The sequence below is a fragment of the Helianthus annuus genome, chromosome 17 (genome assembly GCF_002127325.2).
Source record: "Helianthus annuus cultivar XRQ/B chromosome 17, HanXRQr2.0-SUNRISE, whole genome shotgun sequence".
Taxonomy (NCBI): domain Eukaryota; kingdom Viridiplantae; phylum Streptophyta; class Magnoliopsida; order Asterales; family Asteraceae; genus Helianthus; species Helianthus annuus.
Genome location: NC_035449.2, coordinates 41,490,181 through 41,516,472, shown reverse-complemented (window position 1 = coordinate 41,516,472; position 26,292 = coordinate 41,490,181). Strand labels below are relative to the sequence as shown.

The following is a 26,292-nucleotide window of genomic DNA, read 5'->3' as shown; positions in this document are numbered from 1 at the left end:
GACATGGAACCACCTTGAGTCGACGAGTAATGGAACTTTGTTGAGTAATCACGAGGACGATGATTGGGAGTTCCTTGAGAGGATGAGCAAGAGGTCAAAGGCGAAAGAATCGGCTGACCGAGCCAAAAAACACTCTACCTCAAGGTCTTGGCCTGATCGCGATGCGAGTTCTAAGGATCGGATTGAAACGTTGGAGCGGGAGTTGGCTCGCATGAAGAAAAAAGAAGTGGATGCGGTGCAATACACCGTATGTGAAGAATGCGGCGACATCGGTCACCGGACCGAGAATTGTCAAGCCACGGTGGATGTGAATCAGGTGTATGGAGACCAGAGGCAATACGATATGAACTCCAACACATACCACCCCGGATTGAGGAACCACCCTAATTTCCGGTATGGTAATGCCTCGAATCAAATGAACCCGAATTTTCAATCGAGCAATCAAGGTGGGCTAGGTGGTTTTTTTCTATAATAATTGACAAGGGGGTAACCAAGGGTATCAAAACCGTGAAAGCAATTATCAACGTGGTTACAACCAAAGTGGAAATAGGGGTAGTGCTTCAAACTCTCAAGGTGATGATTCATTAAACTCTAAACTTGATGCTATTATGAATGCTATCAACCATTCAAATCAAGAGATGAAGAAAGAGTTTGAGGTACGAGATAAATCCCATAAGGCGTTGGAGAAGCAAGTGGGCCAACTTGCGGAGGAAATGGCTCAAATGAAGGGAAGCATGGGAAAGCTTCCAAGTGACACTACAGTGAACCCGATGCATCAAGGTTCTAGCACAAGCAACGTGAGGAATGCACGCGTTAGCGCGGTAAGTATTCTTTCAAATGATGAAGTTTGTAGTGTTGAAAGCATTCCACCACCACAATTCGTTGATGGTGTAGTGGAAGATATAAGTGATGAGCCAGAAAATGAAAATAAACAAGAAACGATTTCACAAAGTACAATTGAAAATGTAACTAAAATTGCTTTTTGTGAAAATTGTTTTAATCACCTTAACCCGCCTAATACATCGAAAAGTGAAGAACGGTGCCCACCAAAGGACGAGGGGAGGGAAAATTTTAAACAAGCTAAAATTAATTTGCCGTTACTTGATGACATTAAAAAGGTTCCGGCTCATGTGGAATGCTTGAAAGAGTTGAGCATTGAAAAACGACACAGTAAATTACCCGAACCGGTTGATTTGGTATCACATGTTAGTGCCATTTTATCAAGTGCGCTTCCCCAAAAAGCTCAAGATCCAGGAGATCCTCTTATTCCAATTCAAATTGGAACATTCAAAATTGAGAGGGCGCTCCTCGATCTTGGAGCTTGTGTGAGCATTTTACTCGGGAGTTTGTATGATCAATACGATTTTGGTCCATTAAAAAATTTTGATACTCCCGTGGTATTGGCCGATCAGACTCCCACGCATCCAAGGGGGATGGTGGAAGATGTGATTATTAAGGTGGATGATTGCTACTACCCAGTTGACTTTTTGGTAGTAGACTATGTTGGGTGTGTTAAGGACACCCAACCGATAGTTATACTGGGTAGACCGTTCCTGGCAACTGCTAATGCCATAATAAATTGTGCAACGGGAACAGTAAGCATGAAATTTGGGGACCGGGAATTAAATTTAAATGTTTTTCCAAATTTCACTAACCCGCTCGGCGAGGATAAGTGTCCTAAGAAGGACATAAATCCAAACAAAAAGGTATGCGCTATGGTTGGTAGGTCTGGAGAAACAAAGAGGAAGACGGTCAAGAAGAAGAAGGTAAAGAAGTCACCTCAAGAAAAGAAGAAGGAAGAGGAGGTGAGGAAATTTGGACCATTTGGCAACAAATGGTATGAATCACCAGTGGGTGATTTTGAGGAGTTCGTGGGCGGCAAGCACGCCATTCGACCACCATGAGGTGGTAAGTCAATTGTTGTTGTATATTTTATTTCACAATTCGTTTTAGTTTTTCTTTGTAGTTTTGTTTTTGTTGTTGTATAATTTTGTTATTTCGTTTTAGTAGTTAAATGAACGTTGTGGGTGTGTTCCCTACATAACCCTCACGAGACCTACTCGCCCTCCTAAGCTATTGGGGGGTTTAAAAGGGCTTGTTGCATAAGCTAAATGCAACCGTGATTCCTACGAAGGTGAGTTAGGATTGTTATTGTTATAAATTATTTTCCACAAAAATCAAGGTAAAGCATGATTTGGTAACACTTTAATAAAAATGGTAGAACTAAGAATCTAACAAATTTCAATGGTTGTGAGAAGCATGCTTCTACACAAGGGTTTAGATTTGTAGGTACACCATGTTCGTGGGACAACCGTTTTTTGTGAAGAGAAGAAGAAGACAGGAGCATCTAGCGACAAAAATCAGGTGCATGTGTTTCCTTTTTACCTTGATTCTTAGATTAGTAATAAGTGGATTGTAATTGTATATTATTTTTCGGGGTGGAATTTTTGGGAAGTTAGCCGTGTCACATCCCTTGGCGTTTTAAAACTCTAGTTCTTACACATTGAGGACAATGTTTACCTCAAGTGTGGGGATGGGGGAGTAGTAAAAGTTTTCGATTTTGACCCGTTCATTTAAGCACTACACATTGAGGACAATGTTTACCTCAAGTGTGGGGATGGGGGAAAATTTCAAAAAATTTTCAAAAATGTCTTGTTTCGAAAGCGATCTTAAAGCACAAGTAACTAAGTCAACGAGGGATGTCACAACCCATTTGGTCTTTTGTCATGGTCAAGTTCGAATTAATAACATGATGGGTATTTAGCGGGTGGTTATTTGGGAATAATCCGCCTAAGAAACTAGTATTTTATGCATGTCACATACCATACCCTTTAGATATGTGAGGTTTTGAGCCACTTTTACATCATAGATTACATACTTATGTTTCTTTATTTGAGCGGACCATTAGTCATGTGTTGTAGAACTTGCAACTTTTGATACGTTTGAGACCATAGACCGAATACAAGCACGAGAATGATTAAGGCATTAGGTAAACCTTTTCCATTTTACACCATTTTTTATATCCTTACCCAAAAATTTATCCCCTAGTAGCCAATTTTGAGCCTAATCCTTTCGTTTGACCACCCTATAGCCCATAACCTTAAACCTTTTTCTTTTAAACCCGTGTGATGGAAATTCGATTATAGGAGTCGAGTTTGTATAGTTGTATTTGATTGTTTGCATAAAAAAAGAGAAAAATCAGAAAATGTTATGAAAAAGATGAGAAAATTGTTGAGAAAAGAACAAGAATATATGTTCTTAGTTTGAGAAATAAATGGCAAAAATCATTGCCTCGAAGTTGATGTTTATAGTTTAGTTTAGAGTAGTCGTTTCTAACAAAAATCGAATTTTCATCACCTTAGCCACTTTAAATTACCCTATTTCCTACCCTTAGCCTAGCCCCGTTACAACCCTTACAAAGACCTTATGACTTGTGTTTAGTATTCGTGTTCGGTGGTGGAGAATGATTGAGTTGCAAGCCTATGCGGGTACGTGTTCTAATTGGTTTTGAGCGATTATTCTTTGAAGTGCTAATACATTATGAAAATTAGTCAATTTATAAACCGAGTGGAGAGAACATTGTGAGGGATGTGCATGAATTGTGGGTTTCACGGGCGGGTTAATCTTGGATAACCATTGCATATGTGATTATTCACTGTACCATTAAATATGTTGAACATTTTAAAGAGTTTGTACTTTAGTATGACAATTGACCTTAACCTTCGTCTCGGGAATGGGGAGTGTATTCTTTGTTCGACCCACGTGAAAGTGAAAAACAGATTTGCTTGAGGGCAAGCAAAAGACAAGTGTGGGGATGTGATACGTGGTCGAAAACCGGTGATCGTTTATGCTTAAGTTGATGTTTTTACGTACCATTTAATCTTGAATAGCCTACTTTTAATGGGATTTGTGTTTTACAGGTCTAAAAGAGTTTAACGAGCTAATCAGGAGCTAGACGGAGCACCGGGACGCGAATCGGGTCAACAGGGATCAAGAAATGGAAAACAGAAAACAAGTTGGTGTTAACCATGAAGAATGGATGTGTTTTAGGGAATGTTAATGGATCTAAAATGAATATATTGTAAGATGGCATGATAGAGGGCTGAATTACGAGTACGTGGGCGAAAATGGTGAGTAAAACGGAGTTATAACGAAGAAGTTATGAAGAAAACAATTTCAGACGAAATTGGCAAAACCAGGCAGCGTCGGCGACGCCCTCTGGATTGTTCCGTCTTCCAGAAACCTCCGTAAACAGCTAATTAAGCCGTCGGACGAAACTGAGACTTCCAAGGGCCGTCGGGGACGCCCTAAATGGCCGTCGGGGACGCCCCTTACTTTCTTGCATCGTGAAAATTATGTTTCTTTTGAATGGGGACGAGTTATAACACCATTATTGACCAAGAAATGGGAGTTACACTTGTTTTTGAGTTTGAAACTTGTTCTTGGAGCCTAATATCATCACCACATCATCTCTAATCCATCCTTATCACCATCCATCACCCGAATCATCAACGAATTCATCATCATCTTCATTACCCAAAACCCTAGTCCATCCACTTTCTCCATCCTCTCATCACCATCACTCACCACAACCCTAGTCATAATCATTCACTATCTCCAAGCATCAAGATGATCCGATTTGAGTTCCAGACATCCGGTGATCAAGCAACTTCGATCATAAGCGGCTAATTCCTTGGAGGTTTCACCCCGGTGTAGGTTTTTTGTAAGTTCTTAGGGTTTAAACATTGTATTTGAGATTCGATTTGTGACAAGTTGTGATTTGTTTTTGAAACTTATGATAATTGTCTTGCATTGGTATTGTATTCGTGAATTGTCGAGTGAAGATTAAATTTGACTTCACGAAATGTTTATGTGCAATTATGCCTTATCTAGGTTAGAGTTTACATGTTCTTGGTAACGAAGTGCATTGCGGTCCGTCACTTACGACGTTGATAGCTCTTGGCACCTAAGCCTCGTAACACTAAATTTGTTAATCATCTTGCAATTAAATTCAATCTAAAATGTGTATAAGCCCTAGGATTGCAATTACCGAACTGGGTGTGAACCTTGTTATCTTATCTTGTTTTATCAATCAAGTTTCTTTCAAGTGTTAATCTTTAGTAGTTAATCAAACCAATCGACTTTCCATCTTTTCAAACTCAATTAAAAATCACAAAAACAAATTAGCAAGCTTCATAATTATGACACCTTTCAAGAATTCATCCAAATCCATTCGCAAACCACATACTCTTCGTGGTTCGACCCCTTACTACCACTAGCTATTTGTTAAGGGTAATTTGGGACTATAAATATTATCTTTGACCGGAGCGCGACACTCCGATCATGTAATCAATGTGATGACCATTAAATGTTTTCTCGTTTCTCACCTTCCAGATGTTCGAAGCCGCCACTTGCAAAACGACACCAATAGTTTTCATCCATGTATTAGAACCAATCCCAAAATCTCTTGATAGCCAATCCCAAAATCTCTTGAACGTAACTTGCTTGCTTCGGAAATGGATCGCCCACCAAACCGACTTTGCAAATAAGCACTCCCAAAGTTGCATTACTTAATGTTATGTTAGATAATTATGGAATTAAATAATAGAGTAAATTGAAGTTTTGGTTTAAGTGGTTTATAGCCCACTGCAATATTTTACAAAATCCAAATGTCTTGCAATATACATGTCGGTTTCTATTTTGTTGCAATTCACTCCACCAAATTAACTCCATCTATCTTCTAGTTAAATCCTAGTCACATGAGAGACATGTGATAGGCAGATACTTAATTAACCGTCAAAATTGGATATGCGAGCAATCTGTTGTAAAAGTCATAATGAGACAATTGAGTTTAAGGGAATCAAGATTGGGCCAATAATGGAAATGCAACTTCATTTATACGCGGTAAATCATATAGCTATTCGATTTAATTACTTAATTGGGGTTGTTTGGTTACATGATTTCATTAAGTTAAGACTGCAAGGTGTGGGTCGTGGGTTGGGGCGGCGGAATGCTAAAAACGTTGGCTAGTCTACACCCGGCTAGTGTTGGCCATGGTATTGCCCTGCTGGCGTGGGGATTGAGCCTGGCGTGGGGCCGGGGGCTGACGTGTGTAACACCTCGTAAAAACGTGTCCAATTATGTGAAGACACGTGTCCTAAACCCTAATCATATGAAAGATTGAGTTTGAAGGACTAAAGTTGTAAAATGATGAAATTATGTATTCGAAGGGACTAAAAGTGTCAACATGCCAAACTTGTGCCTCTGAATGACCACACATGAAGAATATATTCTTAAATGAGTAATTATTCGGATATAAGAAGCCGTTTGTGAAAATAATCGAAAGATTATAAACTACAGGGGTTAAATGTGTCAACATGTTAATTCTTACCTCTGAGTGACCTTTTAGCGAACCCGTGGATTCTTAATATTCAAATATACTCTCAAGAATAAGTGATATCAATTTCATGAAGTTTCGAAATCGTTATGTGTTGTTTACGCAAATTCCCAAGAATTAGGGTTAAAAGCGTCAACGGGGCGAAACTTATGTTATCGGTGATCGTTTAACGAAACCGGACCAAACGGTGTTCGGATATACTCCCTAGATCATCTACAAACTAACTACAAGGACCTATTGTGCCTAAAACGAGAGATATTGAGCTTATAAAGGTGCAGGGACTGAATATGTCAAAGTTGAAACTTGTTTGGCTGGTCATTGGGGGTGTCGCATTGCGCGACCTTGATGGTCATATGCCGTCGCGCCATGCGACGGCTCTGTTTTGACAGAATATGCAGGACAGGTGCTGTTCTTCTTCTTCCTTGTGCTTCAATCCAAACAAATCGAAAACTATGGCTGTTTGATGGTTTTAAATTACCACCAAGACACCTGGAGCCATCCTACAACACCCTAAACACCTGTGATGATCTTGGGAAATCTCAGTTCACTATAAATAGGCTCCTTTGGGCAGCCATTTCACTTGCACATTCACAAAATCACCCCTCTCTCTAAGTTCAAGCATTCCTTGAGCATTCTGGAGGTTCCTGATTAAAAAGGAAGCTCACCTTAGTAGAAAAGATTGCTAGGACCCTTTGTAAGTGTCTTAGTCCCCTCTTTAGTTCAGTTTTCTTATTTAAAAACTGAAAAGTCAAAGTTACGTAAAATAGCTTTGACTCTCGGTTCAAACACAAATGGTCCAGCCATTGTTCGAGGCGAATATGGCTATGTGACCATAATTAGGTAAGTATTAATCCCTTAAAAGGGCACCTCCTAATTATCTCGTTTGCTTAGTTAATTGTCGGGTCAAACTATTTAACCAAAAAGTCAAACTGGTCAGAATTTGAAATAATAATCAAAACTAACAATGCAGAGGTTATAAATTATATTTTATCACTCTAATAACTTGGTAATTATTATTAGAACATGTTTAAGCATGTTCAACCCGACAACTCTGAGTTTAGGGTCGGTGCGCAACCGAAAGTCGCAAAAGCTTGACTTTTGCTTTGACTTTCAGTTCTGACCCGATTAAGCTTAATTCTTCTATGTTTTAAGCTTCCATTAGGACCACATTATGTTGTAGTATAACCCTCTGAGGTTATATTACCTGATCATTAGTATTCTGAATTATATGCTAATCTCCGTTATTATGCTTATAAATGCCCATTTTGCCCTTATGTTATATAAAAAAGAATTTTGAAAGTGTGAGAGGATAAAAAAATTTATTACTGATATATAAGTATGTCAAATAAATTTGACCTCAGTTTCTGGTCTCAAACTTAAGTTATGCAAGATATCGTAAATTGAAACTTTTTATTAATTAAATTGCGCTATCTTGCATAAGGCATGTTTAAACATAGAATTTGACTCAAAACTCATTACCGACTGTTAAGATATTATTTTTGGGGATTTTTGGATTTTTGGTCAGATTATAAACTGACCATATCATTGAGTTCTTGTATAATTCGATAAATGGCGATAATACCCTTTTTGTTCATAAAATGAGATTAACATATGATTTGCATACCAAACCTTTTCCTACTGATATAATATATTAAATAAAATATTTTGAACATTTAAGACTGATCAAAATCTCAGATTTCCATAAACATCTTAATTATCGTCAAATATCGACTTTTACGCTAATTAAGCGCATAGTATGGTTTAAAACCATACTAAACACCTAAGACTTGTTACCTACTGATTTTATAAATAAATTTTAATATTATTACAGTAGGTATAAGTCATGATGTCACACCCCCAAAATACCACCTAGGGAATGTCCCTGTTAGGTGTGTGACGTACCAACAACGAGCCACTAATTACATGGAACCCATTCAAGTTTATAAATAAAATCCCCAATTATTAATGAAAATGTCATCCACAAGTTTAAATGAAAACCAACATATTCAGCGGAAGCAATTAATAAACTAAAGTTAAACGGTTTCGAAACCAATGTATAGTATTAATAATTCCATCACATGAATCCTTCCAGTCGACCCATGACCACTCCAGCTACTCCAGACAGCAAGTTCCCAAATCCATATAATCTAACTGCGAGCAGGCAACAAGTGTATCAGACAACGCTGGTGAGTTCATAGTTTTACGAAAACGTTAGTTACCAAGTGTTTAGTTAATCCATTGAATTTAAATCCTAAAGTAATGTTGATAATATCCCGAATACAAGACGGCTTCTGATTTACATTGCCCTTTCTCCAATGCTCCTATCAAAGCATTGGTCATGACTAGGTCATTATTCAACACCCGTCCTCCCATGTACGGGGTGAGGTTGCCAAACCTAAGTAGCGCTACTAACTAATACCATGTGACCTCCCCGGTAACCAAACAACACGGAGGGACTTTAAAGGTGATAGGATGATTATATTATCCAACATTCCTGTTTTTACCCAAAAGACTTATCCCTCCCCGGGATACCCACTGACTGTCCCAACCACCGGGACGCATGCTCAAAAGAGATGAACTCACCTTAGTGTGCTCGGCAGAGTGTTTCACTTGTTTTAATTAATCAAACCGACCACGCCCTATTATTGATTTCATTTAACATTAGACTTGTGTTCAAGTATGATCACATTCACAATCATATAACACATAGCAGCTAGATATCGTGTATTACTCATAACGTAGTCAAATGTTGTTTATCTAACACGTGAACCATTATACACCTCAAATACACTATATTTTACAAGTAGCACCGAGATAATACCATACAATCTATCACAGATTATCCATACAACAGACATTCGGATCTCATATAACCCTCCTTTCCAAACCCCCAAGTCCCAACTACATCTACCGATCTATAATATGCACCCTGGGTTGTACGGCCCAACTGATTCTGGTCCATCTACTTAACCGTGCAATCCACTATTTACATCTCACCCCATCCAGCCTAATACCCGGTTCAAGTGTGTTCCAACTAATGGACTGTACGGCCCAAACCCATTCACGTGGTTCAGTTGACTCCAGCCCAGCTGGATTATGTGAACACTAAAGCTCATGGCCCAGTGTTATTGTTGTGGCCCAACATCACAACCAGCCCAACCAAATATAATTTCATCTAAGAATTCTAGTAACCCAGTTAACATGTATCGGAATTATATTAACATAACAACTAATTTATTCATTGAATTAATCATCCTATCGATACAGCATGATATCAAACTATTTCTGAGCGTAGTTATTATCATCAAACAATCATGTAGTCAAGTACATCTGATCATAACAACTTCATGTGCACTAGACTAATAATATGCAAGTTTAACAAATAACATACATACGATTTATCCAGCAATTTTCATTAATCAGTAAGTAGTTCTTTCATGCATTAATTAAGAAACTAAAATCACATGTTCAATTTACTAGTAATTCATGAATGAGCAGCCCTATAGTCAAGATTAACCCAATACAGTTTCATCTAATATTTCTAGCAGCCCAGTTGTTATGTATCGGCCCAATTTAATAAACACAACTCAAATCATGTGTGTGACATTGCCCATGAGTGTGTGACCCAATCTTGGGTATGCGGCCCGTGTGTGGTCAGCCTAACAACCGTATTTAGCCCACTAAAAGTGTGATTGTATGAAATCAATTAATATGCTACCTATTTGTGTTTAACCAAAACTAGTTATCAGTTTCGACAAGTGATCAACAATTAATCATACATGAAATTATGATCCTACAATAATACTTTAACCGCCTATTACCATGCAAATAGTTATAACACAACCCATACATATGATCAGTATAATCAGCACATAACCAACATCATCTACATATTCACTATCATACAAACATGAAAATTAATAAGTGAATATTACTAACCGGAAACCTGATTGATCAGGATGTAAACTCGAACGGGGGGGGGGGGGGTATATGTGCCGTGCGTAGGAGATAGGTAAGGGTAGGGTTTGTTGTAGTTTTTGAGATTAACCAAGATGTTTATACGTACATGGCTTTATAAAAGGAGTAATACTACATTAAAGTGGGCCGCTTATTTAGTTTTCTTCGGCTACACTCTTTGGGCCGAATTATCAATACATACAAGGACAATCCAGCACACAAGGAATTACTTGGGCCTTGGGCCGATATGGTGAGTGTTGTGAGTGCTTGCAAGGTATAGTTATAAAGCCCAAATTATACGCGGCCCAACAGTTCCCGATAAGTTATAAAACCCAGTTAACAAGCGTCTAAGTTTAACCTTGAAAGTTCGGGTTGTCACACGTGAACTCAGACTTCCAATTATGTCCTTAAAAGCATGTGTAAAATTACCAAAATACCCTTTCAGGGCATAGTTTGACCATAAATGGTAAATCACACATATATATGATATCTTACTGTTATAACAACATAAAATAAATATTTTTATAGATTACTTAAGACCAGAATATCAGTTTACTATAAAACCTCTTTTATAAATATTAAAATGACCAAAATGCCCCTACGGGACTTAAATTGGTTTTAAATACTTTTGGGCATATATGTTAACATCCTACATCAGTATTTTCATATTTTAAGCATAATAACATATGAGACCTGTATATAATTCATTTGGTTACCCGTTATGCATTTATGCGTTCGGTTCGGTTTATGTGATTAGCTTACATAAATTAGCCGAAATGGGTTTAACCTTATCATTAAATCTTCAAAATCCAAAATGTGTTTAGTTTACCCATATTATACAAGTATCCAAACTTGTCGGGTCTAAATCACATTCCATTCCGGTCTCCGCTTAATCTAGCGTTTTGAACCGTTAAGCATCTTTCAAACTAACCGGTCTAAGTCTTTGACTTAAATAAAGACCCGTTAGTATCCTAATAGGTTAATAAACCTTCCATACATATTGAGTAGCTTCGGTAGAAGGTATTTTCATAAGGCTTTAGGAATATACGGCTGAGTTACATCCTTACACATCTAGCTCAGGTAAATACTTTTAACTTATTTTCCCTTATACGGGCTTGGGATACGGTATTATAATAATACCGCTTGGTCAGGTATGAAATCATTTAATCAGATTTTGATTGATAAATTACATAACCCGTTTTAATCTGTTTTGTTTGATAACATAAACATTGGGGGTTAATACGACCGTGTCCTGGATATCCTCGGCTCATTTCATTTGAAAATGGCCATGACCTATGCACAAGGTGTAGGCATACACCTGATAGATGCAAATGCTAAGTAACCTACATGTTGGGGATAACTTCTTCGTGGGTTTTATAGTGGTGAGTCGGTTAATCATGACCGGCTTCCAAACCGGCCCCATATGTATGACAAACATGTAAAACTGTATACAAGATTTTATTAAAGATTGTCCCAAGTTATAAATGATTTGTGCCTTGTGCACTTAAATCAATTTTCTTAAAATCTTTTCAAATGAGTCAGTTAATTGTATTTACTAGTGAAAACTGACGTATTTTCCAAGACTAAGTGACAGGTACCTCTCGAAATTTGGCTGGAGCTACTCGGTGTCAAATAAGAGGATCTTGCAAATCCTTAGATGCCTGAAGTCTGTTATTTCAGTTTCTTGTATTTTGTTTTATGATCCGCCTGTGGATCTCTATTACAACCAGTCTGTGTATTCTTTTATTTAGACACTCGGACACTATGGTTTGTGATAGTAATTAATTACCAAGCCTTCCGCTGTGTTATATATTGTGTATATTGACTATGATGATATCAACTACGTCACGATACTCCCCACCGGGCCCACCGGTAATATGTGGAAATATCGGGGTGTGACAACGTGACATGGATGGCTTTAATTGGCTAGTATTTAATGACCGCTGGGCTAGCTGTTAGGCATAGCCGTTGGGCAACGGCTATTTAAAAAAAAAAAACTTTTAATTATTTTCTATATAAACCAAACATTTCTTACTCATTTTTACCATCCAAAAATTAAAAATATATATATAAAATAGATTCTTCAAGTTCAAGCGATTTGTATGATAAATTTGTTTTGTCATCCTAATCGGGCGACGGGGCGGAATTAATATTATCAGCAGTGACGATGATGGTGAAAGCTATTGTTGAAGATGTAGATGAATGGACTTCCCAATCCTAACCCAAACGGAGGTAGTATATTGTTCGTGAACGTGAAACCGCAAACAATTTGCTGGTAAGCGATTATTTCTCACCCGAACCAACGTATAATGAAAGAAACATGATGTACGCGTGCATCGTTCTACACAACATGGTTTTAGAGGATGAAGGGCGTGTAATTGTTGAATATTATAGCGAGGAGCCCAAATCAAATAACGAAGACATTAGTGACGAAGAGAGAACGCAAAACCAATATCTAATAGGGTTAAGACAAATAAATTCAAACCTTTGAGCTGATTTGGTAGAACATGTTTCGACACTTCCTAAATTCCACTTCAACGAAGATGAAGATGATTGATTTCTATTTTTGTGATGTAATGTTTTTTTATTGAAGTTATTTAATATAAATAAAATATATTTTTATAATTATTTAGTAAATCTACGATTAATATAAAAAACAAAAAATAATAAATTTAGGTGTCACATGGCACCTCAGCGTCGCCTAGCCACGCCCCTACCATACTTTACTTTTTTGGGTGTGGACTGGTGGAGCTCACATCTATCACGTCACGTGTCAAGAAATGCCTTCAACCCAAGCTCCTCCACACCCCATCTAATAAGCATGTCACATGAGCATATTAAGTGTCCCGTTTCAGGTGTGGTTACTTGATCTCTTCACTGGCTCTCCTCTTTGAGAGGATATATTATGATAGTTAATTGAAGCGACATACAATCATGGTCAATTGCAAAGGTCAACTAGATTGCTACGAAGGAATAAATTTTTATGCTAATATTCTTGCCAGCTGTATGCTTCACATGTTGCTTTATGTTAAAACTAGTAATAAGAATCGCGCGCGTTGCGGCGCGGGTATTTCGCAAATATCGAACGGATTATTTCAAGCGTTATGTGATGTTTTAACCATATGAAAACGCACGTTTTGATGTATTCGATTGAACTCAATGTATCCTATAGTTGTATTGCGATCTGATCAAAACGTAACGTAAAATGAATTTATATCGTACAATCATAACGTATTATACGCGACCCGACTAACACGAATTTATATCGTCAAGCCAAAAACTCTCGAGGGGGTCAAAGTGACATCTGCAAAGTTCATAAAAAGTTAAGTGGTTAAAAATTATATTTCCTAAACTTAAGGGCTACGAAATGGCAAAGATAAAATTTGATAAAATTTTGGGGTAAGAAGGAAACTATAACAAAGTTGGTGCTGAAAAGGAAACTACCACAAAATTAAGGTGTTAAAAGCAAACTATTTATAAAATAGAGTAGTAGTTTAGTAACTAAATTTGTCATGTGATGTATCTTGGTGAACAATTGGTGTAAAATTGAGTGTCCTCTTTTGTACTATGTGATGTATCTTCCTGTATGTCATTATCTTTAGATGCAATACTAAGTTTGTTGTCTCTACATATAGACAGACTAATTTCGTTACAATGCGGCCGGGTAAAACCTAGTAGTATTTAATATTTTATTTCTACAAAATATTACACCCAATCCAACTTTAATACAAAATTTATCCACACTCAAGTGAATAAAAACTGTCATGAAATAATATAATACATTAATGTCTAAATGACTTCTCAACGTAGGAACCAAAAAATAGAATAATACTCTATTCTATATACGAGTCATATTTTAGGGAAAATAGTAAAAATATATCAAATTACAATTTTATGCTTTTGAAGTGATATGCTAAATAGGATTGTATTGTGTAATGGTTTTGTACTTAAATAATATTTGTTTCTTTCAATTTTGATGGTTAATTACGTATTTATCCAGTCACATGTATCTCATGTGACTATGATTTAACTAGAAAATCGATGGAGTTAGTCTGGTAGATTGAAATTATAATAAAATAGAAATCTTGATATGTAAATTACAAGACAGTTAGATTTTGTAAAATATTGTAACGGGCTATAAATCACATGGGCTAAAACCGCAATTTAGTCTAAATAATGTTTCTTAACTAACAGGCTATAAATTATATGGACCAAAACTGCAATTTAGTCTAAATAATATTTTCTTAACTCATAAATAAATAGGTATTTACTTTTAAGATTTCACACAAACAGAAATTTTTGATGAACGAGAAGGTGATTTCTTAAAATTTTAAATAGTTAAAAAGATGTAAACAAATTATGAAAATATATATATTTATCACCGTCAAAGGACTTTACGGAGACAAGGATGAATTGAATGAGATTGTTATTGTCTTTAAACATAAACAAACAAAAGCTATTACTTTTTACTAAACCTAAATCTCATCATATCATCACTTTTTACTAAACCTAAATCTCATCATTCCATCAGCCGGTTCTTTTCTTTATTTCTTTGTAACCGTAATTGAAAATCGTAAGAAGTGTCTGGAAACTATCTACAACAAGTTGATATGGGTTTAAGTCGACCGACATCTACCCTTACTATGACTCTAAAGCCTAGTGATAATAACAGTAATAACGGACTAGACATAAACTTAAAAGAGAATGTACCTGAAAACTATTTACGATAAGTTGATATAAAACATCCTTACTCGTGCTCCGGAAACAACTATTAACAACACCCAAATGAATATTGAGAGCTCGAGGTTTTCAGTATTGTAGCGTTCCCATTGGTTTTAGAATATCTCAAATGAACGACCTAAAGTACTATATATATAACCTAAATATTTGGTTTGCTTCATTCGTAAGGAAAACGGTTTGCGGCTTCTAAAGGAAGAAATCTTCATTGTGAAGATTTTGACTTAATTCACAATCACTTACACTCGTGCACTGTATTTTAGTTTCAAATGTAATTTAAGTTTTATTATATTCCTGTTTGAATATTTCGAAATCTTATGATTGAAGATTTACCTATGTTTAGTTTTATTATAACTAATAATTAATGGGATATTGGTCTCTAATAATCCTTACTAGACGTAATTGGCCATTGAAAGTCTTACATTTTTTTATTCCCCCTGACAGTCTAACCTTTCAACTATTTTTCCTCCACCGTTTCTCAGTTAAAAAAACTTAACGGAGTTTAGTTTTTTTTTTCGAATTACAAACTGAGGTTTTAGGGCTTTTGATCAGAACGAAGATACGAGTCTATTGATGTAAAACTTACCTTGAAACGGTACTCCAAACGACTTGATTTTTGTTAATTGGAAGTTTAAACACCCGAATTGAAGCACCGTTTTCGTCATTTGGAGCACAATTTCAATGTAAGTTTTACATCATTCAACTCGTATCTTCGTTCTGATCAAAAACTCTAAAACGTCAGTTTGTAATTTGGAAAAAAACTTGGTGGATTTTTAACTGAGTGCCGGTGGAGGAAAAATAGTTGAAAGGTGGGACTGTCAGGGGGAATAAAAAAAGATGGGACTGCCAATGGCCAATGATATCCAGTAGAGATTGTTAGAGGCAAATATCCCATAATTAGTTTAGCTCGAATCTAGTTTTTATCTTATAACTTTTAAACTATGGCGTTCTATAAAGACACAAATATCCTGTTGTGATGAGCTGGTTTTTCTGTACGTTTTAACCTAAGTTTCATTAAAAACATAGTAGAGTTAATATATCAGATGTTTTACTATTTTTATTAAACGGTATCTTATAACACTAAATACTCATCTGGATACCTCATATTTCAAGTAGTAATCTTGCTCGTTGCTTACTCATTTAACAATATATATGAAATATTTGTTCACAAAACCAGGTGTTACATGTATCAAATTACCGAATATCACTCACAGAATTACCAAAAGAGACGCACCGAATCTTATTATGTGACGCACTAAATGTGAACTAAGTACACACCGAACTACCGAATGTGACTCATCGAATGTGGCTAACTAAATATGTTATACGTATATTGTTTGACTTATATAGATAATATTAAGGATTCATACAATTTATAGTTGTTGTCCCACTAAGTAAATCGTTTTACTCAGGCATACATTGGTGTTTTTATGTACGTTAGGTTAAAAGATTATCCGGGAAGATTCAGGAATGGGCTGATAAAGTGTTTCGAGATTCAAAGATTTTTCTTAAAACGTAAGAAATGATGTTTTGATTATTGTAAACCATTATTAAGGATTGATGTACTGATTTTGTGATTGGTTATAGTGACACGTAAGTCCTAGCGCAGATGGGGTGTTACAATTATGGACCTTATGGTAACCCGAATAAAAATTGAAAATACATAACCTATTATTACATAATACAAAAAACAGTATACAACCATTTACTTGTAACCCACCATTTACTTTTAAACCATTCCCTTATTGTTGATACATAATGTCTAAAGCCCACGCCTTTAGTTTTTGTGTATTCTAATGTATGGTAGACTAATGAATATATTTGTGTTTTGTGTTTGTTTGTATTACGCAAAACTCACGCGCATCCCATGAGTGATAAGCATCTCATGGGTCATGCTCAATGGAGTCATGCGTTGGTCAAGTCTTGTCTATATACAGTGATGCTCATCCACGTTAGAGTCATAACTTTGGAGGTCTAGCTTTTTAAAAGGAGCATCATTGTAATGTTACTCTGGCAAAATTCAGTAGCAAAATTGCATATGACGGGACTGTGCATGTCCTCTTACACATCGCATAAGGTCATACACTGAAGTGATATGTCATTGAGTGATACGCTAAGAGTCATACGCAGTTTGGTGTTGCGCACTAGGTGATGCGCAATTGTTTGTCTTGGAAAGTGTGTCATATGCTGTTTTGGGTGATACGCAAGGGTGTTTTGGTCTTTTGGTTATACATTGTTTTCTAAAAAAAATTGTCATTTTGTCCATGTGTTGAAAGTTTTCAAGATGTCCAGATATCACACTTTCATGGCTAATTTCGGGATAGTGCAAACATTGAATCTATACAACACAATGGGTACGAATAACAGGGCACCAAAATTGTTGCATTTAGAAGATTTTCCATGATTGAAAGAGAGGTTTGAAGGTTTCATTTTCGGGTACAATACTGATTTGTGGATCGCGATAAAGGAGGAGTATGTTCGACTAGTTAATAAGAATATAAATACCTATATACCGATCTCAAAACTATATGAGGATGACCAAGTTAAGTTGGAGAATGAGAAAACGATGTGTAATCAACTCCAATAGGTACTTATTGATAGTATTCTACATATGTTCAAGAGCCACAAAACATCAAGTTCTCTGTGGAATGCTCTGCATGATAAATACTATGGTAACATAGGTATGATACAGAGTAAGAAAAATCTTATCAAAAGGAGTTCGAGATCTTCATGAGCTTTAAAAATGAATCATTGGACGCCTTGAGCAACCGGTATTATCATCTAAACTTCTTGATGAATCATCAAGAATTTTCTTGCTCAGTATGTAGCAATTTGATTAATTTTGTATAATTGTGTTTCCCTCGTAGATCTTTCATCGATTTGTGATTTGACGCAATATGTGATCATTCTGCTTCATATGGAGTAGATCCATGCATTAATATTTTAATTTCCTTTTTTAGAAATTGACAAATGAATGTTTTAGTGTGATGTTGTAGGCCGCAGATTAAGCAAAATGAAAAGATTGTTTTGAATAAATTCAAAAATATTCACATCTTATATAATGATACTTATGAGTCAAGAACACACATTAAACAAACCACTGAACTATATAATAGTTTATCTCAACTAACTTTACAAAGCAAAAATAACGTTTTCTGATTTGACAATGAAGGAGATTAAGTTGTGGGATTCGAAAAAGCCCTGAAAAGAGGTTACACAAAGAAAACCTAACTTAGTTAACTCAAATACCAAGATCTAACTTCAATAGGATAACCCAATTGTATGACCCAAGTCAATAAGGTGAAGGAGCTATTGTAAAAAAAGGTTAATGTCCAAGATCATCAAGAACATGCTAATGAGGGTGTGGCCTGGTTAGGAAGAGTCCCATGTGTGAGCGGGTGTTGTTGTCTACATAAAACAACTAGTACAAGGATACTGTGTCTACTAACAATGTGTCAAACTAGTATACTAAGTACAGTTTTATAATGGAAGGTTCTAAACTAACCCCTGGCTGACCTACTCCATGGAGATTTCATTGAGCTTTCTTGTATTTTCGATCGACTACCATACATAATTGATACGATTAGTACAAGGACATTTTGTTCACCAATATTACATTACTTTCAATTAACTATAGACATAAATTTATATTTATATGTGAGATATATAATTAATGATCTATCGGGTTGCATTCATCTTAATGAGAGCGTTAGAGTGATGTAAGACGTCTCTCAAAGTTAAAGTGAATGAGATATCAAGATATATCAATGTTCAAAGTATTGAGTATGATATCGGATAAAAATGTTGAATTTGACTGGATACACGAAATCTATTTTAAGGGTGTCGTGCCAAACAAACAAACAACAAACCGTTCTAACTCTCTTTTATTGTTCGATTCTTGCAGGCGCATATAGTAATTTAAATTATTTACGTCGATGTAGCATGTATTTCACATTCTATTATATTATGCTCGTATAAACGAAATTGCATTATATATATATATATATATAGAGAGAGAGAGAGAAAGAGAGGCCGATTAACGTACAAGACCACTTTATCGTGCGATGCATATGCGAACATCTCAACCGCGCATCTGATCTATTCTAGGCCTTCAATTGAACGCGGTGGCACAATAGTAATTAACTTTGCATAATTACGCATGGGTTGGGTTAAACCATAATTACACATGTTATTTGCATAATTAGGCATAGGTTGGGTTAACAATAAGTATGCACGTTATTTGCATAATTACGCACGTTAGGTTTTTTGTAGTGTTGCACATGTGTACTACCAGCGGCGAAACTAGCCCAAAAATTTAGGGGTATTCTAATTTTTTATTTTTTAGACCAGGGGTATCCTTTGTATAACGGAGACGAAGTTGCGGGGTATTTTTACACCACGGAAACGGAGTTAAGGGGTATTTTTACACTACGGAGACGGGGTTGAGGAGTAGCCCGTGCTACCCCTACTAGCATTGTAAGTCCGCCACTGTGTATTACTATATTTTTTAATTGTTTTTTCGAAAAAAGTTTTCATTTTATCATATATACATATACATCTATACTACTTTAATAAGGATATAGGAAGGACAGAATGGTAATTGAACAATGTGTTGAAAACACCCTCAATGCACAATGTACAACACTTGAAGCACCAAGAAACACAACATAATTTACCCTTCAACTGATTCATCTTCAGCCATCCATTTCTTTCACCTTTTCACACGGATTGTGATCTGAACGGTTGATATTCAGCTCACACGGATCAAGGGTTTACTTTCATTTGATTTACTCTCACAAAACTTCATCAACCCTTTTTCTCTCTCTTTCTCTCTCTCTGGCGACTCATGAACATATCTGTAAGGATTTCACCAGATCTAGGGTTTTACTTTCATTCGAATTCAAATCCATGACCCCAACCTGTGACGGTGTGGTGTGCAGTGTTAAAATCCGCTGATTAGGGTTCCGGCAGTGGGATTCTCGAGCAGATTGGTGGCAGACGAGCATCCGGCTGTAGATGGTGGTTTTCTGGTAGATCTAAGTTTTAAACCCCCAGCCGCTCCTTTTCGTTCTCTCTCAAAGATTCAGTCCAGATCTACCCTCACTTCGCGATTCACCATAAGCTAAGAGGAGACATGATAGAGGAGAAAGGGAGCCGACAAAGCCCTAGCTGTTGCATCAGGCGGAGATGAGTACTGGAGACCAACTTAGCGTTATTGATTAAAATCTGTATTTAAAGCTGTGCTTGACTAATTTCCTGTTGTGTTATAATCGGATTTGTTGTTGTAGCTGATTGAAGATGAATTCAATGATTACTAACTGTTTTGTTAGGCTTTTTTGTTTAATTTTGATTTTTATTAATTGAAATCTGTTTATGAACTGTGATTGAATGATTTCATTTTTTAATCGGATGTGTTTGTTATAGTTGATGAAAGAAGGATTAGATGAATATAACTATTTTGTTTGTTTAATATGATTGTTATTGAGTGAACTCTGTTTATGAAGCTGTGATTGACTGATTTCATGTTGTTTCAATATTGGATGTGTTGTTGTAGCTGATGAAAGGAGGATTAGATGAATAATAACTGTTTTGTTATGTTTTGTTTGGTTAATTTGATTGTTATTGATTGAAACTTGTTTATGAGCTATGATTTCATGTTGTTTTGAATTGGATATGTCGCTATACGAGGATCTGTCTACTGAAAATGAAAGTATAGCAGTTGCTTGTGATGATGGGTGTGTGTGATTATATAACATCTCAGAATCAGATCAATTAAACTACTTCAAATCACTTCCAAGAGTCAATGGTGAGATAACACTTCCTGTTCCTGTTACTACTTTTCCATTTTTTATTATAATTTGTGTATTTATTGTACTTTTTAATCGTTTATGTGTATGACGTGTGTTAAGTGTCGCTTGGAGTCTAGATGCTAAAAGGATATATTCAGGGAGTAGTGATGGTAAATATATCATTATTTTAAATGGTACTGGTGTAGTTCAGGTATCTTAAGATTATGTTGAGGTTATAATTGTCCTGCTATTGCTTTTGTAGAGTATCATTTTAGCTCATTTTTATCATAGATAATCACTCAAGCTAGCTTTCTTTTTCATGACAGTTTCCCTGTTGTACATTGATTTGCAGCAAAGATTCAAGATTTAAGTGTCCCCATTTTATAAATTAACAAGATTAATTGAAAAAAAATGTGTAGTTATGAACAATTTATCAATAACTATGAGTTTATTGATATACAAGGCACTGATTTTGTTCTTATAATTAGTGATTTGATTCTATAATCTTGAACTTTGTAGGTATATATGACTACACTAGGGGATAGTGGGCTTGTAGCAGCCATTAGAATCGTCACAGCTTTGATTTGCAGAACTGTATGTATTTGGTTGTCGATTACTGGTAAAAGAAAATTTGCCATTGCGTCGTTTCACTTTGCAAGAGTTTGGTTATGAAGGATGCATTTGTTTGTATGAAGTTGAAGGCTTCATCAAATTGGCAATAATTACATTAAATGAACCTGAATTGGACCAATGAAGGGTATTCCGTATTGGATGGCTCCTGAATTTATACTTCAGACTGGCCACAACTTGTAAGTGAATTAATACATATCATGCCAATATATTTTTGTTATTTCAAACGTTGGTTCTTAGTTTTGAGTTTCTCGAATCTCAGAACCTTGTCTGATTTGGTTTTGTTTCATGGAAATTTTGTTTCCAATTTTTCGAAGTTTTGCTCCTTGTGCTCTGGTCAGACGTAGACGTTGGTGCAGCTGGTAGGCTAGAGAAGACTCACAAACGTTGCAGTCGTTCAGCTAAAGAAGCATGGAAATTGATTTGAGAGTCCTTGTTACAGGAACAAGATCCTCTCATGGTTTTCTGGTGTGTAAGCATCTTTTAAATCCACCTAATATTATTTGAATTTATAATCCTGGAAAAATTATATTATATTAGGGTTTATCATGATATTTTGCATGCGAATTCGAGTTGATCTGTTGCATTTTTGCGTTTAGGTTTAAGTTTATGTGATCTTTCGTTTTTCAGGGTTGTTAAAAAAATTTATACTTTTTGATGCAGACGCTGCTGCTTTGTTGAAGAATTTTTCTTTGGTTTCTCAAACTAAATATTTGGAAATTTCTGATCCTGTTAAGAAAGTGAGTTCTGTCTTATAATGATCAAAGATTTTACCTTTAATGTATCTTGTTTTGATAGTAATTGAGATTACATAAGGTTAATTATTTTGGGTGTTTTGTATGTGGTTATAATTTCAGCTTTCTGTAGACACTAGGAATGGTCAGATAAAACCTAGCAATAAGGTTGTGACCCCTCTGACTTTAGATGTTATGGATCCATCGTTGGCTTAATATCCCAACGGTTATTTTTTACTTTTTTTGGCGTATTTTTTTGGTGAATCTTAATGATTTTTGACGTTTACATGCTTGACAGGGACCAAATTCAGCTTCCGGTATGTACACAGTGAAAAGGGGACGCCCCATTCTGGTTGGTTGTTTATTAGTTCTCAGTTTGAGTTAATTAATTTTTCACTCCAAGGTATTCATGAACCATTCTAACTCAGTCAATGGCTGGTTGCTTGTTGTTATTTGCCTCAGATGAGATGAAGTAAAGATATAAGTGCTCAAAGGAGGAGATTTATTAGTTTTAGTTGTTAAAGTGTAAATTATTTCGCTTCAGTTCATGCAAGATGGAGAAAAAGAAAGGAGCTAAAGACCGATGACCTGAAAGTATAGTCAATTTCATTTACGATAAATTCTTTTCTCTTTCTGTAGTCCAGTGTTCTAACTTTGTTATTGTTTTTGCAGCGTATTTTCATCACTATTATACAGTACCTTTGTTGCTGATGTTACATCCATTCCGCTTTTACAATGGCAACTTTGAACTTCATAGAGACATAATATCGAGCAACGTATGTGCATCCTTAAAACCCCCACCATCAGCAATAACTTGATTAAATAAGTAAGCCATATGCTTGCTTATTATCCTGTTATATTTACAACCCCAAACGGGAAGGTTCGTTTGTGTTCATTTATATTCATGTATGTGTGTTTACCAAATTAAATCCTAACTATATGTCCATAAAATATTAACTAATGTAGATTTGTTCTGTTACAGGGGTGCATTGTGGGAACATTAGATGGAAACTGCAGTTTCTATGACATCATAGGTACAATGCTAGATTTACCTTCCAATGTTCTTGGAGCTTTAATTCGATTGGATGAATCCACTAACGACTTTTTTGTTACAGATAAACGGCTGCAGAGCGGCACACACACGAGTGTAATGAGCAGAAAGAAATGGCCAAGTCGAATAACCGGATTCCAGTTCTGCCCCACCGACTCGAGGAAAGTTATAGTTTCATCCGCGGACTCACAAGTCCGGGTTCTTTGCGGAATCAACGTTGTCGGGAAATTCAAAGGTAAGCACAAGTCAATTACTTCACTCTACATTCACCTTTTAGACACTTGTTTCCTACGTTTAGACCACATTACCTAACACGAATTTTATTCACGCTTGTCAACAGGTAACCGGCATTCAGAACATAGAGCAACGACTGGAAACGCCTCTTAGACGCCTTAGATTGAGAAAGGTACAGTCTTTGAGACATATTATTGTTTTGAATTTGCAAAAATATGAAACAAAAGTTATCAAATGATGATTATGGTATGGTTTTGGAGTTTTTTCCCAATCATGCGTGTGCTACTTAAGCAATCCTCCCATTCTAATGAACTGTCCAGTCGATAGCTGGCCTAAGTTATCTGCCCTTCAAGAATTTTTCAAAAACTTTTCTTACAGCTCAAAGGTTAGCTAACAGTGACAGTGGCACGATCTGGACAGCTCACCAACAGTTTGGCGAGGCCTGAATGTTTTGGTTATAATTTGGATACGATACTGTAACTTGGGTAAAATATTAATTTTGATTGTTTTATGGAGTTTAAGTTAATGCTAGAAAGTTAAAAGAAATGTATAAACCTTAATCATACACCGATTGCAAACGTTACATGTGTTATGTAGCTAAATGTTAATTTGATTTTTATGGAGTTAAAGTTAATGCTAGAAAGTTAATGGAAAAGAATAAACCGTAAATCATAAATTGATATTACAATTGCAAAAGCCACATCTGTTATGTGGTTCTCAAGTCTATTATTAAAAATAGTTATTACAAAATAGACCGTTATTCCACAATCTTATAATAAAAAATCATATTTTAAGATTGTTAACCGAAAACAATTAGTAGTAATATCATAAGTTAAAATTGATTAAGGTTATCTTTTATCATATGATTTTACGTATATTTACAAAATAGACTAAATCATATGATTTTACGTATGTTTACAAAATAGACTAATAAATATGAGAAACATAATAAGTTAAATGTAAAATACTTCATACCAGTTATTTAATAATATTTTAGTTGTAACAATCTAACAAAACTAAACTTTTAAGTGTGGAATGGTGTTTGATGTTATCTATACTATAGTATAAAACATATAAGGTTGTCTGTTACTGAGCATGAGTAGTGGTTTTGTTGATCCCTGCAAAAAATGACGAATGCCGCAGTGGCTATCGGCAGCTTCCCACTATGATGAAGGATTCTGGCACACCTAAACAGTGGTGGTCAGATTCAAAGTTTCAAACTGAGGGTTATTTAAATTAGGTTAGAGGGCTCAGAGTGATGATCGGATTTCAGTCAAAGTCGGCCAAACGATTAGACGTACAATACAATATATCAGGAGAGCATTGATAAAGTCACATAAAATGAGTATCACGTTATAAGTGTCTGATGTCACCGCATCGCACGGGATTCCTACTAAAACATGAAATTCTTAAGTAAATAAAAATATATGTTTTCTTTGTGTAAATTTGAAATAGATACATTTTCATATATATATATAAAACATGAAATTCATAAGTAAATAAAAATATATGTTTTCTTCGTGTAAATTTGAGCTTATGGTTGTTCTTTTGTTGGGTTGGCGCAGTTCGATTTGTTTACATCCTTTTAAAACTCTTTAAATCCCCACGGTTTTGAAGTGCCTTAACCGAAAATTAGATTTTAGTTATATTAAAAGTACCTGACCACCGGACAGACACTACTAATCGCGATCACAAGAGAAGTGATAAACTACATTGAAAAACCTGACCAACAGACATGTATACAAATAGATAGTTTACAGGCCACTGAAACATATACGAATTTGTGATATACTCAGATTACTCATTTCCATTTGAGTACTATGCAATGCATCAAGAGATGATCAATAAACTTACAAAAAACGAGTATCTTATTGCAAAGTTTTACCCTTAGATTTACTAACAAGTGTTGTCTATTCTGTCGCATCGCGAATTTGGTTTTGGTTATGGCTCAAAACCAAACCGACCTGTACATAGCCCTAAACTAACCAACCTAAGTGAGTACCTTTCAACCGATTTCGATTTACCTAGAATATGCTTTTGTTCAATGGTAGATTGCTATAACAGTTTGATGTAGATTTTTACATAAAGCTTGACGCCGCATTTAGAACTTTGTGAATGGCACCAGGTTAAGATAAGAGTATATTTGTACCAATGTATTTTGGACTACATCAATATGTTGAGGTTTCAAACAGAGTCGGACAACGAATTATATTTTCTGTATCTTTCTTTAGAGGCTCTCACGACATTCGACATCGTTTTCTAGAGATAGTTGATAATTTTAACGTCAAATTATTATTTAGCTGAGATGTGTCAAGCTTAAGGCATAGATAGACCAGATTGCTTCTACGAATATGGAAACTAATAGACGTACTATACAATATATCACGATAGGATTAATAAACTAATAGGAAACAAGTTTCGTATTGTATATTGTCGCCGCCGCCGCATCGCGCGGGTAGAGGGCTAGTATATATATATATATATATATATATATATATATATATATATATATATATATATATATATATATATATATATATATATATATATATATATATATATATATATATAGGGTTGGGTTCATTTCAGAACTCTAAATAACTACAGAACTTTCAGAACTCCTAATAAACAATTATTTTATATATAAGTTTTTGTATTTAGGATCTTTTTATCATCTACTATATGTATTTCTTTGATTACATACATGTTAAAAGTAATTTACATATGTTTAATTGCCAAAATTATATATATTTGTCATAACTA

At 35.5% G+C, this 26,292-nt stretch overlaps 1 protein-coding gene and 2 long non-coding RNA genes across 3 annotated transcripts; 2 read left to right on the top strand and 1 right to left on the bottom strand.

Annotated features, from left to right (window-relative positions):
- Nucleotides 1-8,388: 8,388 nt before the first annotated feature.
- Nucleotides 8,389-15,185, bottom strand: LOC110906576. Its single transcript, XR_002573858.2, has 2 exons — nt 15,065-15,185; nt 8,389-8,548 (listed from the first exon to the last, which is right to left on the bottom strand). It is a non-coding gene; the product is annotated as an uncharacterized LOC110906576 (long non-coding RNA).
- Nucleotides 15,186-19,868: 4,683 nt separating this feature from the next.
- LOC118489259 lies at nt 19,869-22,475 on the top strand. Its single transcript, XR_004886924.1, has 4 exons — nt 19,869-21,689; nt 21,828-21,978; nt 22,174-22,250; nt 22,368-22,475. It is a non-coding gene; the product is annotated as an uncharacterized LOC118489259 (long non-coding RNA).
- Nucleotides 22,476-22,549: 74 nt separating this feature from the next.
- On the top strand, nt 22,550-24,038 carry LOC118489258 (WD repeat-containing protein 44-like). The gene is made up of 6 exons (XM_035986996.1): nt 22,550-22,596; nt 22,707-22,838; nt 22,917-23,124; nt 23,227-23,278; nt 23,360-23,530; nt 23,636-24,038. Exons 3-6 carry the CDS (start codon nt 23,080-23,082, stop codon nt 23,680-23,682), a joined length of 315 nt encoding a protein of 104 aa, XP_035842889.1. The 5' UTR covers nt 22,550-22,596; nt 22,707-22,838; nt 22,917-23,079; the 3' UTR covers nt 23,683-24,038.
- Nucleotides 24,039-26,292: the final 2,254 nt, after the last annotated feature.